The following is a 24,440-nucleotide window of genomic DNA, read 5'->3' on the forward strand; positions in this document are numbered from 1 at the left end:
ACTTAGAAGATTAAAGCCATTTGCAACAACAACATGAAGAATCTGCATCAGACTTTACCAGGGGTGGGAGGACATGCTGGACTTCACTACGAAAGGGGCCCTTGCCCTGGCATTAGGGCGAGGCCTGTCCCATTCTCTGCCTGCAGCTCTCTCTTCTTCATTCTACATATTTCCTCATATACGTCTTGGCAGGCACTGGAGTCGCTATCACCGATCTTGCCCCAAAACTCCAGGACTTTTTTCTTGTTGGCTTCAGTGTGGGCTCTGGGACCTCACAGGAATTCGTAGCGTGAAGGATCACTGTTCGGCACCTGCCAGAACTCCAGGTACTTTTCCTGCACCAAATCTTTGGTGATGAGCTTCCTGGGCTCCCCAAACATGAAGTGCCACTTCCCAATGTAGATCCCCAGCACATTCAGGAATTCCTACATCTCCTCCTCAGTGGCCCAGTCCCCATTCCTGTAGATCATGCCCAGGAGAGGCATCAGGAGCCCATTCTTGGGAAACCCCTTGCCACCAATAAAATTCTCTTCCTTGGCGATCTCCATTTTGCTGACAAGGCCATAGGATTGACCTTTGGAGTCGACTTCCTTCAGGTCAAGCCCAAAGACCACCTCCAGGTGCACAGAGGCTCTCCTCAGGATGTCAGGGAAGTGCTCCTTGTGCCTTTTGTTGATGATCTTCATCATTTCTGCCTTCGTAATGGGCTCTTTCATTTTATATTTGTACAGCAGAAACTGCAACAACGTGCTCACCCTCCGGGTTACAGGGTCTCTTTGAGACCTCTCAGTGGGGGCTGGGGCCACAGAGGAACTTGGACCTCCCTCATCTTGGCCCTCGGCTCCTCCAGCAGCTCTTGTGCCCGAAGCAGCTGCAGCAGCAGTGGTGGTGGGCGGGATGCTCTGAGGCCCCTGGGGAATGCCAGCAGTAGGGGAGCTCCGGGGAGTCCCCCCAAAAGGAGGAGAGGGAGAGGAGGGGACCCTTCCTCCCCTGCTGCAGTGGCCTGAGCCACTGAATGTTTTCCTTATTTATAACTCACTTATTTTAGTATTCACATATTCTGGCTATACAGTCCAACTCAATGCTCTGGGCACAGTGTTATTCATTTTCTACCTGAGAAACATTTTGTAGTGGAGAGAAGAACAGTGAATTAAGAGACACATGGTAAGCCTCTGGCTGGGAGGAGTGAGGGAACAGTGTGGCTCCAGAGGGATTCAGACCACAGGTCTAATCTAGTTTGCTCAGGTACTAGACTTGCAAACTCAAATACATTACCAGACTCTCTGAGCTCCAGGTTCTTCCTCTGTGAAGTGGGATTGATAAGCCCTGTCTTCTAGAGCTGCTGCATTGTGTGCAAGGTATGAGAGAAGCACCAGGGAAAGTGTCTGTGCATATAGAATCTTTAAAGAATGGCACTTATTACTATGATTATTTTGACACCACACAATACCACCCACCCACCTGAAAATTTTTTGTTTTGTTTTCTCCAGGGCTTGTAAGAATATGCAGCGCTCTAAGACAAAGAACCAAATGAGAAGACTACTACTTAGAAAGAAAAACTAAGTAATATTTTACAATACCTCCTTGCCTTCCAGTCAATTCCAATTAAATGCAACCCCATATAGAACTGCCCTATAGGGTTTCCTTGGCTATAAAATTTAAAGAAACAGATTGCCAGGTCTTTCTTCTGTGGTGCCACTAGATGGGTCTGCACTGCCAACATTTATGTTAGTAGTCAAGGTCAAAGCATTTTATTGCTCCTTAGGGAGTGTCATAACAGTGCTGTTATAACACATACCACAAGTGGAAGGCTTTAACAAATAGAAATTCACTTTCTCACAGTTTAGAAGTCTAGAAATCTGAATTTAGGGTGGTGGCTTTAGGGCAAAGCTTTAATTCTCTGTTTGCTATGGGGGAAGGTCCTTGTCTTTCTGCAGCTTCTGTTTCTTGTTTCCTTGAAGGTCTTATGTGGCATGGCAACTATCATTCCCCGCTTGTGATTACTTGCTTGCTCAATCACCTCCTTTATATTTCAAAAATGATTGGACTTAAGGCACCCCCCAGAGGGGGAAAAAAAAAACACTGCTGTCCAGAAGATTCTGACTCACAGGGATGGAACAGGACAGGGTAGAACTGCCCCATAGCATTTCCAAGGCTGTAAATCTTTACAGAAGCTGACTGCTGCATCTTTCTGCCCTGGGGAAGGTGTTGGGATGATTTAATACATGCCTTACAATCCCCTCTCTTTAACATAACACGTATTCCCAAATTTCATTATAAGGATAGTTACTGGGCCATTATTTACAGCACTTGTTTTGGAGTGACATGGCGGGTAAATTCAATCCACACTAGGGGGTATATTTTTAATGTGCATGTGGGTAGGCTGTCCTAGTTTAATACAACACAAAGCTCCTAGAAGTGCTGTCAAGGACCAACAATTTCCCCTCTAACTGCCCTTCCATCTATGTCACCCCAGTTTTCATCACCACGGCCAAAAGTCCAGTCCTCACTTGGTGTTTGCCAAATGACACTCAAGACAACCTCATTTTACTGTCCTTTGAATGGCATGGCTTCTGGATCCCCCAGCCAAAGGCAAAAAGCTACTAATACTGGCTTCCTTACATGGAGTATCTCCCTATTTCTCAGAAACCCTGGAAATGATATGCATAACACACACAGTCAGCACTTCTTGTCAAGAGCACTGGGACAAGAACACAGGTCAATTTTTAGTCTTGCCCCAGACTTCTCTCTGGTTTTCCCCCAATCTCAGAGGCAAAGTGAAGAGCTGGTTTCCATTCCAGGCACAGCCCTTCCACGCTGAGACACATGATGGGAGTATCTGACCCTATGCACCCCTCCCACAGCCTCATCTGTACTCGCCTCTGCCACCAGCCTCACCCCTACCTGCTCTTCTCACCCCCTACCCTTCCTAACCCTATGTTTCCTAACTTAAAATTCCTCCAGTGCAGACTGAGAGAGCAAAATTTCCCGAGGCCCCAGAATAACCTGCCTCAGGGCATTTAGAGGGAACCGTGAAGTGCTCACACCTTTTCTACTAGTCCTGAGGTCTTGGAGAGTATCTCAACCTCCTCCTTGTATCAAAGCTGCTGTTAGACTCTAAAGTCTATACACAGGGCTTTGACACCTTTGCCTAAAGGCCCCAGTATTAGCATGAAGCCTTTGAAAGAGCAGATGCTCAATTACTCTTTGGGGAAAATAAGAGCCAGGGAACAAGAGGTCAAATCATCAGGATTTATTTTCTACAACAGCCTTGAATAAGCTAAACAAATCCTGTGACGTGTTTTTTTTACTTTTATCAAATGGAATAAAGGAAACCAAGAATTGACCAAAATTTATGTTTATCCACCTCTATCTTGTGATCCCAACTAACTGTTGTGCATATCCTTAAATATTTCCAAGAACACTTCTATTCAGATACTACGTTAACTAGTTCTGGATTCCTAAGAAAAGATTCAAGGGTTTTCATTTTATTTTACAGAATATAAAACTCTTAACTCCTAAATCTGAAAGGCAGCAATAAATGCATGAGGGTACATTTAGATTCTGAATCTTAATAAACATTCAATTAAAAAAAACATTTGAAAAATACAAAAAACGAGCTAAATCTACAAGTCACTCAAGTATAACAGGAATACAAGAAGACATACATGTGACCCCTCCAGCTCCATGTACTTAGAAGATTAACAGCCATTTTCAATGACAAAGTGAGGAATCTGCCTCAGACTTCTGTAGGGTTGGGAGGGCCTGCTGGACTCTCCGTGACACTAGTCCCAGCCCATTCTCTGCCTGCGGCTCTCTCTTCCTCATCTCCCCAAGTTTCTTCATAGAAGACCTGGAAGGCATTGGAATACGTATCCTTGACCTTGGCCGAAAACTCCAGGACTTTTCTCTTGGTGGCTTCAGATTGAGCTCTGGGACCCCACAGGAATTCGTAGCATGGAGGATCACTGTTGGGCACCTGCCGGTACTCCAGGTACTTTTCCTGCACCAAATCTTTGGTGATGAGTTTCCGGGGCTCCCCAAAGATGAAGTGCGTCTTCCCATCGTACACACCCAGGGCATTCAGGAATTCCCACATCTCTTCCTCGGTGGCACGGTTTCCACTCGTGTAGATCATGGCCAGGAGAGGCATCAGGAGCCCGGTCTTGGGAAACCCATTGCCACCACTCAGATTCTCTTCCTCAGTGATCTCTAATTTGCTGACAAGGGTATAGGACTGACCTTTGGAATCGACTTCCTTCACGTCAAGGCCAAAGGCCACCTCGATGTACTCAGAGGCTCGCCTCAGGATCTCAGGGAAGTGCTCCTTGTACCTTTTGTTGATGATCTTCATCATTTTTCCCTTCGTAACGCGCTCTTGCATTTCATACTTGGACAGCAGGAACTGGGACAACATGATCACCCTCCTGGTTAGAGGGTCTCTACGTGACCTCTCACTGGGGGCTCGGGAAATAGAGGAACTTGGACCTCCCTCATCTTGGCCCTCGACCCCTCTAGGAGCTCTTCTGCCTGAAGCAGCTGCAGGAGGAGTGGTGGTGGATGGGGCTCTCTGAGACCCCTGGGGAGTGCAAGCAGGAGAGCTCTGGGGAGGCCCCCCGAAAGGAGGAGAGGAAGAGGACGGTGACCCTTCCTCCTCTGCTGCAGTGGCCTGAGCACCCTGGACACTGTGGGTGTCACTTTGGGCCTGGCGGCGTTTCTCGCGGGCGCGGAGCTTACTCTTATGACCACGAGGCATGATGACCCTCTTCAAGGATAGCAGGCAGGAGAGAGAAATGAGGGCAGGTGATGTGGGCCCACTGGAGGAGGGAGGCTGAGAAGGTGTGCGCCCTGTAGCAGAGAGATGCCTCCTTGGCTTTCACAACCGACACCTCTGCAGGATTTTTGAGGACACTGCTCTAGGACCTTACAAGGTTCCTATTGTCCCAGTCAGGACTCTGTAGAGGAAATTAGAGGAAGGATTAAGTTGCAGATTGGGGTTTACTGGGGTGACAGCAGGGGCTGACAGTAGGGACTCTCTTTATGGGGTTATTGGGAGTTCTTCTAATTTCACTCATAGGGCCATCATATCAACTGCTGGCAGGGCCAGAGCATCTCCCCTCTACTACTCTGACCCTAAAACCTCAACTCCCTCTGGGACCCACAAGCAGAAACTGAAGGAGCAGCTCAGCCACCACTCCTGGCAGGGCATCTCAATGATGACAGCACACCGGAGCCTGTTCTGTCTGGGGTTCCCTGGAGGTCTCAGTCCTCTACCAGGGTCTTCACCATGGCTGTCCCCTTTTACCAGGTCCCTCACCTCCCCGAAATGCCCTGGCAGTTAGTGAGTACAAGTCACTACGTAACCATACCCAGGTCCTCCAGGTCTGAAAACAGTGTTGGGGCTCAATGTTTCCCCCTTTCTTCTGAGAGGAGTCACCTCATCAGGGCTCAGTGTCCACACCTTGACTCCTATTAGAGACCGTGTCTCCTGCCTCTGCTGAGTACCGCGTTGGTACCCGTTACCATCGAGTTGATTCCCACTCATAGCGACCCTACAGGACAGAGTAGAACTGCCCCATGGAGTTTCCAAGAAGCGCCTGGTGGATTTGAACTGCCCACCTTTGGGTTAGCAGCCACGGTACTTAACCATTACACCACTAGGGTTTCCGCTCCTGAATAAGCTTCTCCATTAGTCTAAGGATTTCATGTCCCTGAGATCATCCTTCCCTAGGAACAAACCAGGGGGCACCTTAGCCTGACACCTCTGACCATGGCTCTCTTGGGACAATAGCAGTAGGAGGCTTTGCTGCACCCTCCTCTCTTCTTGGGGGAAGGGAGAAGAGGGGTTAATTCCCTAGTGCCTTCTAAAGGATTTTTACCTTCACTTGCACCATAATCTGGGATCTATCTCATGAATTGGGGCTTAAACGAAGGCCCTCATCTCCCTCAGATACTCCAGGGAGAAGTCCAGAGTCACCTGAACTTGCCAGATTTGTCCTGGAATTCCAGGGCTAATGGCATTAGCAAATCCCACTGCAATCCTCCCCATTTTGGGTTGAGTGGTCCCAATGCATCAATTATGTCTTCCCTTCACTCTACGCCATTCCTGGAACCCCACCCTCTGCTGTCATGAGGCCACATCCCTCAGACCAAAAACCACACCTTCCTGAGACCTCAGAGTTGAAAGTCAGAGTGAGCCATTCCCTCTGCAGGCTGTTTTGGGAATCCTAGGGCTGGCCATGGCGGCAGGGGTTCCCTGACCCCAGAGTTCTCAATTGGTGACGCCTTCATTCCTCACTCAGGCTTCTAAACTTGTTTCCGGGTAGGACCTGGGATTCCTCCCTCTACTAACCTAAGCCCGTCTGAAAGCAGGGGTAGGATTGATGGCTCACATCAAGGCCCTCACCTCCATACTGGGAAGTCGGGGTGCTGCACATCTCGCTACCCCTGCCTGGGGGCTCCCAGAGCTGAGAGCACAGGTGGGTTGTGGGCAGCCCCTCTTTTGCGGGGAGGCCTCCTCATCAGCACTAAGGGTCCCCGCCTGCAGTTAGGGTCTAGATTTCCTACCTCTTGAAAACTGGGGTGCTTCCTTGGGCCAAGGCCTGCCAGTCCCCGAGATTCTCCAGGTCGAAGTCGGCCTGGTGGCCTTGAGGCTGGAGGTTGGGAGAGACTTGGTGGTACCTCCTCTATTCTGGGTTAGGTGCTCCTTTTAGGTCACACTCAGGGTCCTCACCTGGACTCCTGTCCAGTCCTGAGACTCCACCCTCCTCTGATAATAAGCCGCGCCCTCAGATCAGGGGCCGCAACTTTCTGGCACTTCCTGTGCGGAGACAGGACGCCAGGATATGTCACATCCGGCCAAGGCTGGATGGGGCCCTCTAAGGGCCAAGGCTATTGGGGGGATTCCGAGGACCGACAGCAAGGGCGGGACCCCTGGAACCCCACTGTGCAGACTCGGGTGGTCCCTTTATGCTCACTCAGGTCCTCACCTTGATACCTATCAGAGTCTGGGGATTCTGCCTATACACACCTGAGTCACAGGTTGAGAACAAGACCCTCAACTCATAGAGACCCTAGAGGGAGCCTTCAGGGCGTGCCTCGTGCTACCCCTGCCTGGGGCTTCACAAACGTACCGGCTGGGTCAGCGCTATGAGAGGACCCTGTTTTGGGGGTAGATCGCCCCTTTAACACTCATGGTCCACACCTTATTCCAGTTAGGGACAAGACCCCACCCTCTGCATAAAAGGGGCTGCCCCTTTGGACCAAGGCCTTCCCTTCCTGACACCCTTAGTGCTGAAATGAGGGGGCACTTCAGGCTGATAACTGCCTGGTGCTTTCCAGGATCAAAGCTGGGGCTGAGCCCTGTAGGGGTCTTTCTCTTGATGGGGGTCCCCTCAAAACACACAGGGTCTTCACTTTGACTCCTGTTAGGTCCTAAGTCTATTCCTGCTCGAGAACTGTAACTGCTCTCCCTTCCACCCCCCATTAGACCAAAGCCTCTGCCACACAGAACCCCTACAGGAGGAAATAAACGGGCGCCTGAGACTGACTGCTTTGCAGGGACCTCACACAGCAGTGAACAGGGGTGGGACTCTATGAGGAGCCCTTTGTTTTGTCGATCCTTTCATAACATGAAGGATCTTTATCCTGCCTCATACTAGGGTCTAGGTGTCCTCCTCTGCAAAACTAGGGCCAACAGCAATGTACCAAGGACCTGAGACAATCTCTGCATAGCCATTTCTGGGAAGGAAATGAGGGTAGTGCTTAGTCTGAATCTCTGAGCTGTGCTTCCCAATTCAGATAGCAGCGGCGGAAGGGACTTTGTGGGGCCTTCTCTGTTCTGGGGCAGATGGTTCCCTCATTCCTCAGTCAGGGTCCTCACCTTGACACCTGTCAGAGAGAGACTGGAGAAACCCCAAGAGATTGGTCCTAAGACACCCTTATGATCAGTACTGAAGTCACTCCTGAGGGTCATCCTTCAGCCAAAGATTAGACAGGCCATAAAACAAAGCAGTCCAAATGGGCACACCAGCCCAGGGGCAAGGGCAAGAAGGCAGGAAGGGACAGGAAAGCTGGTATTGGGGAACCCAAGGTCGAGAAGGGACAGTATTTGACGGGTCATGGGGTTGGCAACCAATGTCGCAAAACAGTATGTGTATTAATTGTTTAATAACAAACTAGTTTGCTGTATAAAGCTTCATCTAACATACAATAAAAAATTATAAAAAAGGCTTTAGTTTCCCAGTAGAGAACAGATACTAATGGATAAGATATGAAGCAAAGCGTAAGTGGTGAGGAACTGGACTCAGGTTAAAGACTTTTTACTTTACATCATAGTAAAAGGGTAGCTAGACAGACCCTTAAAGATAAAGGAGACTTACATTCTTTTTATTGATGCAGAAGTTACTGTCAGGGCTAAGACTGAATTCCTAGGTTTCTTTATATGTGTTCTTAAACTAAAGTATAAGCGCTCAGAGCACAAGCGCTGGAGAAAGGTCTGAATTCCATCACTTACTGTGACTTAAAGCAAATATCTTAATGTTCTCTGAACCTCCATTTCTGCATCTGTAAAACGGGGTCAATAGTAGGGTTGGTGGATGAACTAATGTATGCTAAAAGATTAACATGGAAGATGCTACATAGAAAACTCAATAAATTTTAGCTATCATCATTTTCTTTGTTCCATAAAGATAGCTCCTATGCCTGTTATTGCTCACTATTTTATGCATTATTGGTTACCACAGTCCCTACACACAGTGTGCTTATGTAATTATGTGGTAGATAAGTGACTACTTGGTAGGAAATAAAATATTTGGGAAGGAATGGAAGAAAATAAAGCAGAAGCTAGAAAGGTTATATAGTTAACGTACAGATTTATGTTATATAATAAACCCTGCCGAAATTTAGTGGCTCAAAACAACAGCCATTTATTTGTTCATGAGTCTGTGGTTTCAGTTGGGATGGCACATCTCTGCACCATGCAGTGTTGTCTGGGTTCACTCCTGAGTGTGTGGTCACCTGGTGGTCCACGGCCTCACTCACATGTCTCTTGCTTGGCTGGCTGTCTTTCTGTTGGCAGGGGCAAAGGAGATATCTAGGCCATTCAGCAGGCTAGCCTGCATTTGTTCACATTGGGTGGTGGTCACATGGTATCTCAAGAAAAGTAAGAGAAGGCAAACCCCAGTGTCATGTCTTTTCAAGTCTCTCCTTTGGTCATGTTTGATATTATCCCATTGAGAAAAGCAAGCAGTATGGCCAAGCCCAGAGTCAGTATGGGAAGGAACTTCCCAAGGCTTGAACAAAAGGGAGGGTAATCAGTGTGGCCATTTATGCACAGGTGGAAAAAATGCAGCAGAGAGATCTCATGATATTTGAGCATATTTACTGCAAAGGGAAAGTTGCTGATGAAGGAAAGATGAGTTCATAGGACCAAGAATTATTAGGAGCTAAAAGGGTTCCTGGACGTCTCTTCTTCTGAAACTAAAAGGAGAGAGGAAGTGATGGGTGTAAAAGGGAGACATGGCCCTTAACAGAAACTAAGGCAGTTCACAACCTTAGCAGTTACTGTTGAGTTGACTTCAACTCATTGCTACCCTGTGTGTGCCAGGGAAGAAATGTGCTCCACACAGTTTCCAATGGCTGATTTTCCAGAAGTGGTTTGCCAGGCCTTTCTTTCAAGGCACATTTGGTTGGTCTCAAACCTTCAACCTTTTGATTAGAAGCCCATTGTAAAGCACCAAAGAACTCCCAGTTCACAACAACATCCTCTATTTAGTGAAGTCTGATGTCTTGGTCATCTTGCTAGTTTCCTTTTAGCTTATGTCTATCCTTTTGGGTGCTCCCTAACACATCTATCCTAGACCACATTCCACCAGAGATGCAAACATCTCCTTCATGTTTGTATGAGTTTAGAAGACTCCAAGCCCGGAAAGCATTTTAAAATATATTAAACATAACAGCACTAGAGGAGGTACTTTTTGAGTAAGCCTTCTTGCTGATTCTCCACAAATTCTAGATCATCTCAGTTTGACTCTGTGGTCTATCCAAAACCAAACCGAACCTCTTTCAGTCAAGTTTATTACAACTCATGGCAACTGATTGTGTGTCACGGTACAACTGGGTTTGCTCCATAGGGTTTTCAATGAGTGATTTTTTGGAAATAGATTGCCAGGCCTTTGTTCTGAGGCACCTCCGGATTGACTCAAGCCACAAAATATTTCCCCCAATGAATAAACTGCTTGTTGGGTTGATGCCATGTAGAGCTAGCCTTAGATCCAATTACCTTTTCACACTGTTCACTTTTAAAAGGATACTTATTACAAAAAAAATATTTTAATGTTATCTTTTTCTAAAATTTTGTTGAATTTCAGAAGATATTACTTTCAAATTAGGTTTAAAGTTTTGTTGAAAAACTACTACATAAAATTCAAATAGTAAAAAACTGTTTAAATGGAAAGAATGTCCTCTTTCCCGAAGACGACTACTGTTAAAGAGTTTTTGTATCCTAGTGGTAACTTTGGTGATGGGGAAGACAGTACACAATGCTGGGGAAGCCAGCACAACTTATCCAAGGCAAGGCCATGGATGCTCCATAGACACATCCAAACTCCCTGAGGGGCCAAGTTACAGGCTGAGGGCTGTGGGGTCCATGGTCTCAGGGAACATCTAGTTCAATTGCAATAACATAGTTTACAATGAAAATGTTCTATATTCTTACTTTGATGAGTAGCATCTGGGATCATAAAGCCTGTCAGCGGCCATTTAAGATACTCTACTAGTCTCACTCCTTTGGGAGCAAGGGAGAATGAAGAAAAATAAAGATACGAGGACAAGATTAGTCCAAAGGACTAATGGACCACAGCTACTACGGTCTCCACCAGAGTTAGTCCAGTACAACCAGATGGTGCCAGGCTACCACCACTGACTGCTCTGAGGGGCATCAACAATAGAGAGTCCTGGGCAGAGCAGGAGAAAAATGTTGAATAAAATTCTAGTCACACACACACACACACACATGCACACAAAACACACTTAGTGTCTCACAGAGACTGGAGAATCCCAAGAGTATGCCCCCAGAGACCCCTATAGCTCAGTACTGTCGTCACTGCTGAAGTTCACCCTTCAGCCAAAGATTAGGCAGGCCCATTAAAAAACAATGAGTCTAAATGGGCACACCAGACCAGGGGCGAGGACGAGAAGGCAGCACTGGACAAGAAAGCTGGTAACAGGGAACACAAGTTCGAGAAGGGGAGAGTGTTGATATGTCTTGGGGCTGACAACCCTTGTCACTAAACAGTATGTGTATTGTTTAATAAGAAACTAGTTTGCCCTAGAACCTTCATCTAAAGTACAATAAAAAAAAAATTAGTTTCCTCATAGAAGAGGACAGATACTAATAGACAAGACATGAAGCAAAGTCTAAGGGGCAAGGAAATGGAGTCAGAAGAAGACTTTTTATTCTGGATCACAGTAAATGGGCAGCTAGACAGAACCTTTAAGATACAGAAAGGAGAGTTAACATTCTCTTCACTTACGCAGAAGTTACTGTCAGACCTAAGACTGAATTCCTAGGTTTCTATATAACTGTTCCTAAACTAATGGATAATGGTCCAGAGCACAGGTGCTGGAGAAAGATCAGAATTCCACCACTTACTGTGACTTAAAGCAAATATCTTAACATTGCCTGAACCTCCATTTCTGCATCTGTAAAATGGGGTCAAGAATAAAATTCATGTATGAACTAATGTATGCTAAAAGATTAACATGCTAGAAGTCACATGGAAAACACTCAATAAATTTTAGCCATCATCATTTTCTTTGTTCCATAAAGATAGCTGCAATGTCTGTTATTGCTTCCTATTCTATGCATTATTGCTTTCACAGTCCCTATCACATAGTATACTTATAATATTATGTGTTACATAAGTGAGTATTTGATAGGAAATAAAACGTTTGGCAATGAATGGAAGAAAATGCTGTAGCTGGAAAGGTTATATAGTTAAGTAAAGATTTATCTCTATAACAAACCATGCCAAAATTTAGTGGCTTAAAACAACAGCCATTAATTTGTTCATGAGTCCATGGTTTCAGTTGGGATGGCACATCTCTGCACCATGTAGTGTTGTCTGGGTTCACTCCTGAGTTTGTGGTCAGCTGATGGTCCGTGGCCTCACGCAGATGTCTCTTATTTGGCTGTCTGTCTTTCTGTTGGCAAGGGCAAAGGAGGTATTTACGCCATTCAGCATTCACCATCCAGCAGTTTAGCCTGCATTTGTTCACATGGTGGTGGTCACAAGATATCTTTAAAAGTCTCTACTTGTGTCATGTTTGCTATTATCCCATTGAGCAAAGCAAACACTATGGCAAAGTCCAGGGTAAGTATGGGAAGGGGCTTCCCAAGGCTTGGACAACAGGGAGGGTAATCAAGGTGGCCACTTATGGACAGGTGAAAAAAATGCACCAGGTAGATCTCATGATACTTTAGCATATGTACTGCAAAGGGAAATTTGCTGGTGAAGAAAGGAAGATAAACTTCTGAAAGGAAAGGCAAGTTCATAGGACCAGGAATTTTCAGGAGCCAGAAGGGTTCCTGCATGTCTCTTCTTCTCAAACTCAAAGGAGAGATAACGTGCTGGGTATAAAGGGGAGATGTGGCTGCCAAGAGAAAATAAGGCACTTCACAACCTTACCAGTTAGTGTTGAGTTGATTCCAACTCAGTGCGAACCCATGTGTGCCAGAGAACAACTGTGCTCCATAGGACTTCGAATGGCTGATTTTTGAGAATTGGATTGCCAGGACTTTCTTCCGAGGTGCCTCTGGTTGAACCAGAACCTCCAACCATTTGATTAGCAGCCCAATGTAAAGTGTTAACCATTTGCACCACACAGGGACTCCCAATTCACAGCAACATCCCTTTTTAACTGAAGACTGAAGCCTTGGTCATCTTGTTAGTTTCCTTTAGCTTCTGTCTATCCTTTTGGGGGCTCCCTAACACATCTATCCTAGGCCACAATTCCACCAGAGATGCAAATACCTCCTTCGGGTTTGTATTATTTTAGAAGACTCCAAGCCTGGAAAGCATTTTAAAATACATTAAACATATCAGGCACTAGAAGAGGTACTTTATGAATAAGTCACCTTGCTGAATCTCCACAAATTCTAGATCATCTCAGTGTGACCCTGAGGTCTGTCCTAAACCAAACCAAACCTCTTTCTGTCCAGTTGATTACAACTCTTGGCAATCCCATGTGTGTCAGGGTAGGACTAGGCTCCACAGGCTTTTCAGTGACTGAATTTTCTGGAAATGGGTCACCAGGCATTTCTTCTGAGGCACCTCTGCATTGACTCGAACCCCCAAAATCTTCACCCAATGAATAAACCGCTCGTTGGGTTGACATCATGTAGAGATAGCCTTAGATCCAATTACCTTTTCCCAGTGTTCATTTTTAAAAGGATAATTATTCTAAAAAGATCATTATTTTAGTATTATCTTTTAGAATTGTGTTGAATTTCAAAGGATATTACGTTCGAATTAGGTTTAAAATTTTGTTGAAAATGTAATACATGCACATTGTTCAAAAATTCAAATAGTAAAAAACTATTTCAATGGAAAGAATATCCTCTTGCCGAACAACTACCGTTAGGAGTTTTGGTATCCTAGTGGTAACTTTGGTGAAGGGTAAGACAGTAGACAGTACTGGGGAAGCCAGCACAACTTATTCAAGGAAAGGTCATGGAAGCTCCATAGACACATCCAAACTCCCTGAGCGACCAGATTACTGGGCTGAGGGCTGAGGGGACCACGGTCTCCGGGAGACTCCAGCTTAACTGGGATAAGAGAGTTTATAAAGAAATGTTCTGCGTTATACTTTGCTGAATAGCATCTCGGGCCTTAAATGCCTGTGAGCAACCATCTAAGATACTCCACTGATCCCACCCCATCAGGAGCAAAGGAGAATGAAGGAAACCAAAGACACAAGGAAAAGATTAGTCCAAAGAACTAATGGACCACAACAACCACAGGCTCCACCAGACTGAGTACAGAACAACTAGATGGAGCCCGGCTACTATCCCTGACTGCTCTGACAGTGATCACAATAGGGGATTGTGGACACAGATGGACAAAGATGTAGAACAACATTCTAGCTCATAAGAAAGAAAAAAAAAAAAGAAGACCAGATTTACTGTCTGATAGAGAGCGGAGCAATCACGAGAGAATGTTTCCGGACACCATTATACCTCAGTACTGATGTCACTCCTACGGATGACCCTTCAGGTAAAGATTAGGCAGGCCCAAAGAACAAAATGAGTCTAGATGGGCACACCAGCCCAGGGGTGAGGATGACAAGGCAGGAAAGGACAGGAAAGCTGGTAATAGGGAACCCAAGGTCAAGAAGAAGAGTCTGTTCACATGTCCTGGGGTTGGCAACCAGTGTCACAAAATAATATGTGTACTAATTTTATAATAAGAAGCTAGTATGCTCTGTAAACCTTCATGTAACATACAATAAAAAATGAAATAATAAAAATTTAGTTTCCTGATAGAGGAGGACAGATAATAATGGACAAGATATGAAGAAACATGTAAGTGCCAAGGAACTGGACTCAGGTTAAAGACTTTTTATTTTGGATCATAGTCAAAGGTAGCTAGATAGGCCCTTAAAGATAAAGAAAGGAGAGTTGCATTCTCTTCATTGATACAGAAGTTACCTTCAGAGATAAGAATAAATTCCTAGGTTTCTTTATATCTGTTTTTAAGTATAATAGTTCAGAGCAAAAGCACTGAAGAAAGATCTGAATTCCATCACTTACTGTGACTTAAAGCAAATAACGTTCGCTGAACCTCCATTTCTGCATCTGTAAAATGGGGTCAATAATAGGGCTGGTGTATGAACTAATGTATGGTAAACGATTAACATGCAAGATGGTATATAGAAAACACCCAATAAATTTTAGCTATCATTTTCTTTGTTCTATAAAGATAGTTCCCATGTCTATTACTGCTTATACCTCTCATGATATTTTCACATATTCACTGCAAAGGGAAAGCTGCTGATGAACAAAGCAAAATAAACTTCTGAATGGAAAGATGAGTTCAAAGGACCAAGAATTTTCAGGATCCAGAAGGATTCCTGGACGTCTCTTCCTCTGAAACTCAAAGGCGAGATGAAGTGAAGGGTATAAGTGGGGGATGTGACCCTTAACAGAAACTAAGGCAGTTCACAACCTCACCAGTTATTGTTGCATTGATGCCAACTTATGGCAACCCCATGTGTGCCAAGAACAACTGTGCTCCATGGGCTTTCCAATGACTGATTTTTCAGAACTGGATTGCCAGGCCTTTCTTCTCAGGTGCCTCTGGTTGGACTGGAACGTTCACCCTTTGGATTAGCAGCCCAATGTAAAGAGTTCCTCATTGTTCCTTCAGGGTCCTCACCCTGACACGACTTGTCATGGGACTCCATGCTCTGTTGACCTGAGACTGCTCCCCTCATCTAGTTCCCTGCTGACTTGGGTCCCCTGAGCTACATCCAGACAGGGCTGTTCTAGAGCTGCAAGGACTGATAGCCAGGGTAGAACTCTATGGGACCCCACTCTTCTGGCTGGGTCCTTCCATCATCCTCAGTTAGGACCATCACCTTGTTGTCTATCAGAGGCTGAGACTCCTGCATCTACTGACTTGAGGTGCCCTTCTTAGGCCAAGGCTCTCAAGTCCCTGAGAACTCTGAAGGATAAGTGAGGGGATGCTCAGCCTGACCACCCTGCCTGGGGCTTTCTAGGTCAGAGGGCATGTCATGGATTGAATTGTGTCCCCCCCAAATCCTGTGTATCAATTTGGCTCGGCCATGATTACCAGTATTGTTTGCTGGCCCTCCATTCTGTGATTGTAATTTTACGTTAAAGAGGATTAGGGTCAGATTGTAACACCCTTACCCAGGTCACAGCCCTGAGCCAATGTAGAGGGAGTTTCCCTAGGGTGTGGCCTCTACTGCCTTTTCTCTCTCATGAGATAAAATGGAAGGGGAAACAAACAAAGAGGGGAGACCTCGTAACACCAAGAAAGCAGTGCTGGGAGCTGAGTGTGTCCTTTGGACCTGGGGTTCCTGCGCGGAGAAGCTCCTAGTCCTGGGGAAGATATATGAGAAGGCTGACAGAGGAGGAAAGCCTTCTCCTGGAGCTGACACCCTGAATATGGACTTTTAGCCTACTCTACTGTGAAGAAATAAATTTCTCTTTGTTGAAGCCATCCACTTGTGGTATTTCTGTTACAGCAACACTAGATGACTAAGTTAGAGCAGGTGCCAGTCAGTCTCTGGGTGACTCCTAAACTCTAGTGTGCTGGTTTCCCCAGTCTTCCTACATGGGGGTCTCTATGTTGGCTCCTGTATCTTTGACTAAAAACATGAGCAGTTTTTAATCAAAGAAATGGGTGCCTGTCCCAGGAGTGATGTGAGATGAGGAAGCTGCAGCACAAGGCAGGAGGCCCAGGACAGGTGGTCTATGCTGTCAGAGAAAAAAAAATCTCAGCTATCCCTTCTTTTCATCAGCCACACGTAGGGTGTCATGTGATTTCTGCTCTAATAGATATATTTTCTCCAGGCAGGGGCTCCCCAGGATGGTTTTGTGAGCCCCTCATCTTCTCAGGTCATCTGGCGTAGCATGTATAGAGGTCACCAGATATTCTGTTTCTTTTCCTTATTACTGTTGTTCTGTTAGGGGCTGTCCAGTCGGTTTCTACTCACAGTGACCCCTGTGACAGAGCAGAACTGCCCCACGGGCTGTAATCTGTATGAGGGCAGATCACCAGGTCCTTGTCCTGTGGAGCCGCTGGATGGGTTTGAACTGCCAGCCTTTTGGTTAGCGGCTGAGGGCTTAACCACTGCTCCACCCGGGCTTTCTCCTTATCGTTACCTCTCATTTACTCTTACAACTCCGCCTGTGTAGTCCAAGCCAGTGCTTTGGGCACAAAGCTATTGTTTTTCTTGCCTGAGATACATTTTGGAGCAGTGAGAAGAAAAGTGAATTTAGAGACACCAAGTCAGTCTTTGTCTTGGAGGAGTGGAACAGTGTGGGCTCCAGACAAATCCAACCCAGCGGTCTAGTCCAGCCTGGTCGTGTACTAGAGGTGTGGACTCGCCCACATTACCAAACTCTCAGCGCCCCAGGTTCTTCGTCTATGAAGGGGGTTTGATAAGCCCTGTCTCCTAGGGCCGGTGCATTCTGTGAAATGCATGTGAAGCACCTGGCAAAGTCCCTGGCAAATACTGGGTCTTTAAATAATATCAGCTATTACTTTATTCTGACACCACACAGTACCACCCTCCTCTCTGAGAATGTTTTGTTTTGTTTTCTCCAGGAGATGTCGGAGAATATACATCGCTCTAGGGGAAAAAAAAAAACGGAAATCAGAAGAAATAATTGCTTAGAAAGAGAAACTAAATTATATTTTATATTCAGTTCTTGCCGTTGAGTTGATTTTGGCTCAGTGCGACTCCATGTGTTAGAGAGTAGAGCCGCCCCCATAGGGTTCTCTTGGTGGGAGTCTTTACACAGACATATTGCCTGGCCTTTCTTCTGAGGTGCCGCTGGGTGGGTTCGCACTTCCAACTTTCAGGTTAGTAATCAAGGGCAAACCTTTATGTCACCCATTAGGTAGTGTCCAACTTATCCAGTGCTGCTCTAAGACAAATGGCACTAGTGGGTGGCTTTAACACACAAACTTATTTTCTCACAGTTTAGGAGGCTAGAAGTCTGATTCCAGGGCACCTGTTCTAAGGGAAGGCTTGTTCTCTCTGTTGGCTCTGGGGGAAGGTTCTTGTCTTTGTTCAGCTTCTGTTTCTTGGTTCCTTGGAGATCTCAGGTGGCGTGGTACCAATCTTCCCCTATCTGTGCTTACTTAGTTCACTGCTTGCTCAATCTGCTCTTTTATATCTCCGTAGAGATTGAGTTAATAAAACCCCGACAAAAAATAAAATAAAAGCCCCACAAAAACACTAAACGCACTGCCATTGATTTGATTCCCTCCCTATAGGACGAAGCAGAAATGCCCCATAGGGTTTCCCAGGCTGTAACCCCTATGGAGGAAGAGGGCCACACCTCTTTGCAGTGGAGCCACTGGTGGGTTGACTTAAGACAGGCCCTATACTAACACTGTAACATTAACATAACAAAGAAATCCAGGGCCCAGATGGGATTATATCCACAGGAATAGGGTTAGGAATTACAACAACTATTTGGGGAGGGGGGAATTCAGTCCATATTAGGCAGTATGATATTTAATGTGCGTGTGGAGCAGGTTGCCTCAGTTTAATGCAACACAAAACTCCTAGAATTATTGTTAGGACCAACAACTCACCCTTCCAGCTGCACTTCCAGCTAAGTCACCCCAATTTTTATTCACATCACCACAGCCAAGAGTCTAGTCTTCACCTGGGGTTTGCCAAATGACACTCAAGGTAACCTAATTCTAAAGTCCTTTCAATGGCATGGGCTCTGGCTCCCCCAGCTCAGCACGAGAGGCTTCTAACAGTGGCTTCTTGGCACGAAGGAGTAGCTCCCTATTTGTCAGGAACTCCGTGGACACACTGTGCATATCACACCCAGTCTCTGCATGTGTTCAAGTGCACTGGGACAAGAACACAGGGCATCTTCCAGCCCTGACCCAGGAGGGAATTCCTCTCTGGTTTGTCCACAAACCCAGAGTAACTGGGAAGAGCTGGTTTCCATTCCAGGCTCAGCCTCTCCAGGCTGATACACATCATGGGAGTGTCTGGCCCTGCTCACCCCCCACCACAGCCTCATCTGGACTCCCCCTGCCACACCCAATCCACTTTACCCACCCCCTACCCTTGTCCACCCCATGTAGCCTACTGTGAAAATCCACTCCCCAACACTATCCCCCCACCCCCACCATGAGAGATCAAAGTGTCCCAAGGCCCCAAACTGACCTCCCTCAGGGCATTTACACCAGAGGGATCCCTGAAGTGCACACTCCTTTTGTACTAGTCCTTAGGTCTTGGAGAGTATCTCTACCTCCTCTTATTTCATAGCTGCTCTTATACTTTAAAATCTATGCACAGGGGCTGCAGTGTCTTTGCCTAAATGTCCCCAGTACTAGCGTGAAGCCTTCCAAAGAGCAGACGCTCAATTACTCTTTGGGGAAAATAAGAACCAGTGAACAAGAGCTAGAAATCATCACGATTTATTTTCTCCCATATCTCTGAATAAGCTAAACGAATCCAGGTGCATGTATATTTTACTTTTACCAGAAGGAATAAGGGAAACCAGGAGTTCACCAACTTTTTTATATATTTCCACCTTTACCTTGTGATCCCAACTGCTCTCTGCAGACACTTTAAAATTTCCAAGGTTATCCCTATCCTGATGCCATGTTAACTGGCACTAGATCATGAAAAAAGATTCAAGGATTTTCAATTTGTTTTACACAATACAAAAATCAAGCAATAAATGCATAAGGATGAATTCAGATTCTGAAACTCAGTAAACCTTCAATTAAAAAGAACAACATTTGAAAAATACAAAAACCGAGCGAAATCTACAAGTCACTCGAGTATAACAGGAACACAAGAAGACATACACGAGCTCCCTCCAGCCCCACCTTGCCTCCACTAATTAGAAGGTTAACAGCCATTTTCAACAACAAAGTGAAGAATCTCCATCACACTTCACTAGGGGTGGGAGGAAAAGCTGGACTTCACCCTGAAAGGGGCCCTTGCCCTGGCATTAGGACCAGCCCAGGCCCATTCTCTGCCTGTGGCTCTCTCGTCTTCAATCTCCAAATTTCTTCATACAGAGCTTGGAAGGCACTGGGGTCTGTAGCACTGATCTTGGCCAAAAACTCCAGGACTTTTTTCTTGTTGGCTTCAGTGTGGGCTCTGGGACCCCACAGGAATTCGTAGCATGGAGGATCACTGTTGGGCACCTGCCGGTACTCCAGGTACTTTTCCTGCACCAAATCTTTGGTGATAAGCTTCCTGGGCTCCCCAAACATGAAGTGCCACTTCCCATCGTAGATCCCCAGCACATTCAGGAATGCCCACATCTCCTCCTCGGTGGCCCGGTCGCCATTCCTGTAGATCATGCCCAGGAGAGGCATCAGGAGCCCATTCTTGGGAAACCCCCGGCTACCGATAAAATTCTCTTCCTTGCTGATCTCAAATTTGCTGACAACGGCATAGGATTGACCTTTGGAGTCGACTTCCTTCAGGTCAAGCCCAAAGACCACCTCCAGGTGCACAGAGGCTCTCCTCAGGATGTCAGGGAAGTGCTCCTTGTGCCTTTTGTTGATGATCTTCATCATTTCTGCCTTCGTAATGGGCTCTTTCATTTTATACTTGTACAGCAGGAACTGCAACAACGTGCTCACCCTCCGGGTTACGGGGTCTCTTTGAGACCTCTCAGTGGGGGCCGGGGCCGCAGAGGAACTTGGACCTCCCTCATCTTGGCCCTCGGCCCCTCCAGCAGCTCTTGTGCCCGAAGCACCGGCAGCAGCAGTGGTGATGGGCGGGATGCTCTGAGGCCCCTGGGGAACGGCAGTAGCAGGGGAGCTCGGGGGAAACCCCCCAAAAGGAGAGGAAGAAGAAGGGGACCGTTCCTCCTGTGCTACAGTGGCCTGAGCACCATCGACACTGTGGGTGTCACCTTTGGCCTGGCGACGTTTCTCACTGCCACGGAGCTTACTCTTGTGACCACGAGGCATGATGACTCTGGTCAAGGACAGCAGGCAGGAGTGTATGGAGGGCAGGTGATGTGGGCCCACTGGAGGAGGGAGGCAGAGAAGATGTGCACCCCTGCAGCAGAGAGATGCCTCCTTGGCTTTAACAAATGCTGCCTTTGCAGGATTCTTGGAGGGCACTGCTCTAGGACCCCACAAGGCTCCTACTGTCCTGCTCAGGACCCTAGAGAGGAAATTAGAGGAAGGTTTAGTTTGTAGATTGCCAGCCATGCTTGGGGCTTACCGGGGTGACAGCAGGGCCTGGCACTATGGACTCTGTACTGGGTTATACGGGGTTCTTCTAAGTTCACTCTTAGGGCCATCATTTCACCTGCTGGCAGGGCCAGGGCACATCCCCTATGCTACTCTAACTTGACACCTCAAATCCCTCTGGGACTCACAAGCAGGAACTAAAGGAGCAGCTCAGCCACCACTCCTGGCAGGTTGTCTCAGTGATGACAGCACAGTGGAGCCCGTTCTGTCTGGGGTTCCTTGGAGGCCTCAGTCCTCCACCAGGTCCTCACCATTGCTGCCCCCTTTCACCATGTCCCTCACCTCCCTGAGATGCCCTGGGAGTTAGTGAGTGCAACTCACTACGTCACCATACCCAGGTCCTCCAGGTCTGAAAGCAGTGCTGGGCTCTATATTTCCCCCTCATTTCTGGGAGAAGTCACCTCATCATAACTATGTATCCTGACCTTGATTCCTACTAGGGACCAAGTCTCCTGCCTCTGATGAAAAAGACTCTCCTTTAGTCCAAGGACCTCATGTCCCTGAGACCATGTGTCCCTACGAACAAACCAGGGGGCACCTCAGCCTGACACCTCTGACCGTGGCTCCCCTGGGGCAAGAGCAGTGGGAGGCTTTGCTGCATCCTCCTCTCTTCTTGGGAGAGGGAAGTAGAGCAGTCAATTCCCTGTTGCCTTCTAAACGATTTTTACCTTGACTCCCATCAGGTTCTGGGATCCTTCTATCTCCTGAATTGGGCTTAAACAAAGGCGCTCATCTCCCTCAGACACTTCAGACAGAAGTCCAGAGTCACCTAAACTTGCCAGATATTTCCTGGGATTCCAGGGCTAATGGCATTAGCAAATCCCACTGCAATCCTCCCCACTTTGGGTTGAGTGGTCCCAGTACCTCAGTCATGTCTTCCCTTCACTCTGCACCATTCCTGGGACCCCACCCTCTGCTGTCATGAGGCCACACCCCTCAGACCAAAAACTACACCTTCCTGAGACCTCAGAGTTGGAAGTCAGAGTGACCCATATCCTTTGCAGGCTGTTTTGGGAATCCTAGGCCTGGCAAGGACAGTGTGGGTTACCTGCTCCTAGAGTTCTCAACTGGTGGCCCCTTCATTCCTCACTCAGGCTTTTGACCTTGCTTCTGGGTAGGACCAGGGATTCCTCCGTCTACTAACGTGAGTCCATTTGAAACCAGGGGTGGGACTTCTGGCTCAGTGGAAGGCCCTCACCTTCCTAGAGGGAAGTCGGGGTGCTCTACATCTTGCTACCCCTGCCCGGGGGCTCCCAGAGGTGACAGCAGGGGTGGGTGGTCAGCAGTCCCTCATTTGCGGGGTGTCCTCCTCATTAGCACTAAGGGTCCTCGCCTCACCTCCAGTTAGGGTCTAGCTTTCCTCTCTCCTGAGAACTTGGATGCTTCCTTGGACAAAGGCCTACCCGTTCCTGAGACTCTCCAGGCTAACATCGGCCTGGTGGCCTTGTGGCTGGCGGTTGGGGGTTGAGACTTCGTGGTACATCCTCTGTTCTAAGTTAGGTGGTTCCCTTAGCTCACATTCAGGGTCCTCACCTGGATTTCTGACCAGTCCTGAGACTCCACCCTCCTCCGATGATGAGCCGTGCCCCTCAGATCAGGGGTGGCAACTTTCCGGCACTTCCTGTGCAGAAGACAGGACGTCAGGATACATCACATCCAGCCAGGGCTGGAGGGGGCCCTCTAAAGGCCAAAGCTGTTGGGGGGGTTCCTCCAAGGGCCAACAGCAAGGGCGCGATGCCTGAGAGCCCACTGTGCAGACTTGAGTGATCTCTTTGTAGTCAACTCAGGGTCCTCATCTTGATACCTATCAGAGTCTGGGGATTCGGCCTATACAGACCTGAGTTACAGGTTGAGAACAAGACACCTCACAGAGACCCTAGAAGGGGCAGTCATGGCGTGCCTCAAGCTACCCCTGCCTGGGGCCTCAAAGGAGTGCCCTCTGGGTCAGCGCTCTGAGAAGACCCTGTTTTGGGGGTAGGTCGCCCCTTTAGCACTCAGGGTCCACACCTTACTACAGTTAGGGACAACACTCCACTCTGTGCATAATGGGCGGCGCCCATTTGGACCAAGGCCTTCCCTCCCTGACACCCTTAGTGCTGAAATGAGGAGGCACCTCAGGCTGATAACTCTGCCTGGTGCTTTCTAGGATCAAAACATGGCCTGAGCCCTATATCGGGGTCTTTCTCTTGATGGGGGTGTCCTCAAAACACACAGGGTCTTCACTTTGACTCCTGTTAGGTCCTAAGGCTATTCCTGCTCGAGAACTATAACTGCTCTCCCTTCCACCCCCGATTAGACAAAAGCCCTTGCCACATAGAAACCCTACAGGAGGAAATAAAGGGGTGCCTCAGGCTGACAGTTTTGCCAGGACCTCACAGAACTGTGAACAGGGGTGGACTCTGTGAGGAGCCCTTTGTTTTGTAGATCCCTTCATAAGAGGAAGGATCCTTATCCTACCTTCTACGGCCTAGGTGTCCTCCCTCTGCAGAACTAGGCCCTTCTGAAATGTACCAAGGACCTAGGACAATCTCTGCATAGCCATTTCTGGGAAGGAAATGAGGGTAGTGCTTCCTCTGATAGCTCTGAGCTTTGCATCCCAACTAATACAGCAGCAGGGCAAGGGACTTTTTGGGGCCTTCTCTGTTCTGGGGTGGATGGTTCCCTCATTCCTCAGTCAGGGTCGTCACGTTGACACCCCATCAGTTCTGAGAATCTACCCTCTACTTCCTGAAGATCCTCTATGATCAAGGTCCACAGCTTCATGACACCATGATTTGGAATCCGGGTGGTGCATATCTGTCCACAGCTCTTCAGGACTTTGAAGGAGTGACAGCAGAGATGAATGTCTATGGGACACCACTATTCTGTCTGGGTCCTTCCATCATCCTCATTCAGGATCATCAGCTTGATATCTATCAGAGACTGAGACTCCTGCATCTACTGACTTGAGGTGCCCTTCTTAGGCAAAGGCTCTCAAGTCCCTGAGAACTCTAAAGGATAAGTGAGGGGATGCTCAGCCTGAGAGCCCTGCCTGGGGCTTTTGAGGTTTGAGAGCAGGTGCCAGTCGGCCTCTGGGTGATCACTATATTTTGGGGTGTTCATCTTCCCAGTCCTCACTCATGGATGTCCTGATCTTGGTTCCTGTGTCTTGGACTAAAGGCTTCCCAGGAAATGTCACATCCCTCCACGTCTTGAGTCATTTGCCTCCTGGAAACACTGCAGAGAATGGGTCCCTGTCCGAGAGTGATGTGGGATGGGGACGCAATAGCACAAGTCAAGGGGCCCAGAACAGCGCTCTCGGTAAAAACCAACCCCACTGCCATGGAGTTGATTTCAAATCATAGCGACCCTATAGGACAGAGCAGAACTGCCCCATAGGATTTTTCAAGGAGTGCCTAGTGGATTCGAACCACCAACCTTTTGGTTAGCAGC

General features: G+C 47.4%; 2 protein-coding genes across 2 annotated transcripts; both read right to left on the reverse strand.

The window, feature by feature from the left end:
- Nucleotides 1-425: 425 nt before the first annotated feature.
- On the reverse strand, nucleotides 426-4,775 carry LOC100673598 (melanoma-associated antigen B2-like). The gene is made up of 2 exons (XM_023555121.2): nucleotides 3,746-4,775; nucleotides 426-911 (listed from the first exon to the last, which is right to left on the reverse strand). The coding sequence occupies exons 1-2, from the start codon at nucleotides 4,754-4,756 to the stop codon at nucleotides 426-428; spliced, it is 1,497 nt and encodes a 498-aa protein (XP_023410889.2). The 5' UTR covers nucleotides 4,757-4,775.
- A 14,940-nt stretch (nucleotides 4,776-19,715) lies between these two features.
- On the reverse strand, nucleotides 19,716-20,720 carry LOC100673305 (melanoma-associated antigen B2-like). The gene has a single exon (XM_010595812.2). It carries the CDS (start codon nucleotides 20,718-20,720, stop codon nucleotides 19,716-19,718), a length of 1,005 nt encoding a protein of 334 aa, XP_010594114.2.
- Between the last annotated feature and the right edge of the window lie 3,720 nt (nucleotides 20,721-24,440).

The sequence above is a fragment of the Loxodonta africana genome, chromosome X (genome assembly GCF_030014295.1).
Source record: "Loxodonta africana isolate mLoxAfr1 chromosome X, mLoxAfr1.hap2, whole genome shotgun sequence".
Lineage (NCBI taxonomy): Eukaryota > Metazoa > Chordata > Mammalia > Proboscidea > Elephantidae > Loxodonta > Loxodonta africana.

Bases quoted from the DNA above. Each gene is read 5' to 3' on its own strand.
- LOC100673598 (XM_023555121.2), bottom strand. From the start codon at position 4,756: ATGCCTCGTGGTCATAAGAGTAAGCTCCGCGCCCGCGAGAAACGCCGC. The intron at 912-3,745 runs GTCTGAGGCAGA...GGCATTCCCCAG, and splicing joins GCCCTCCCAACCCTACAGAA to GGGCCTCAGAGCATCCCGCC.
- LOC100673305 (XM_010595812.2), bottom strand. From the start codon at position 20,720: ATGCCTCGTGGTCACAAGAGTAAGCTCCGTGGCAGTGAGAAACGTCGC.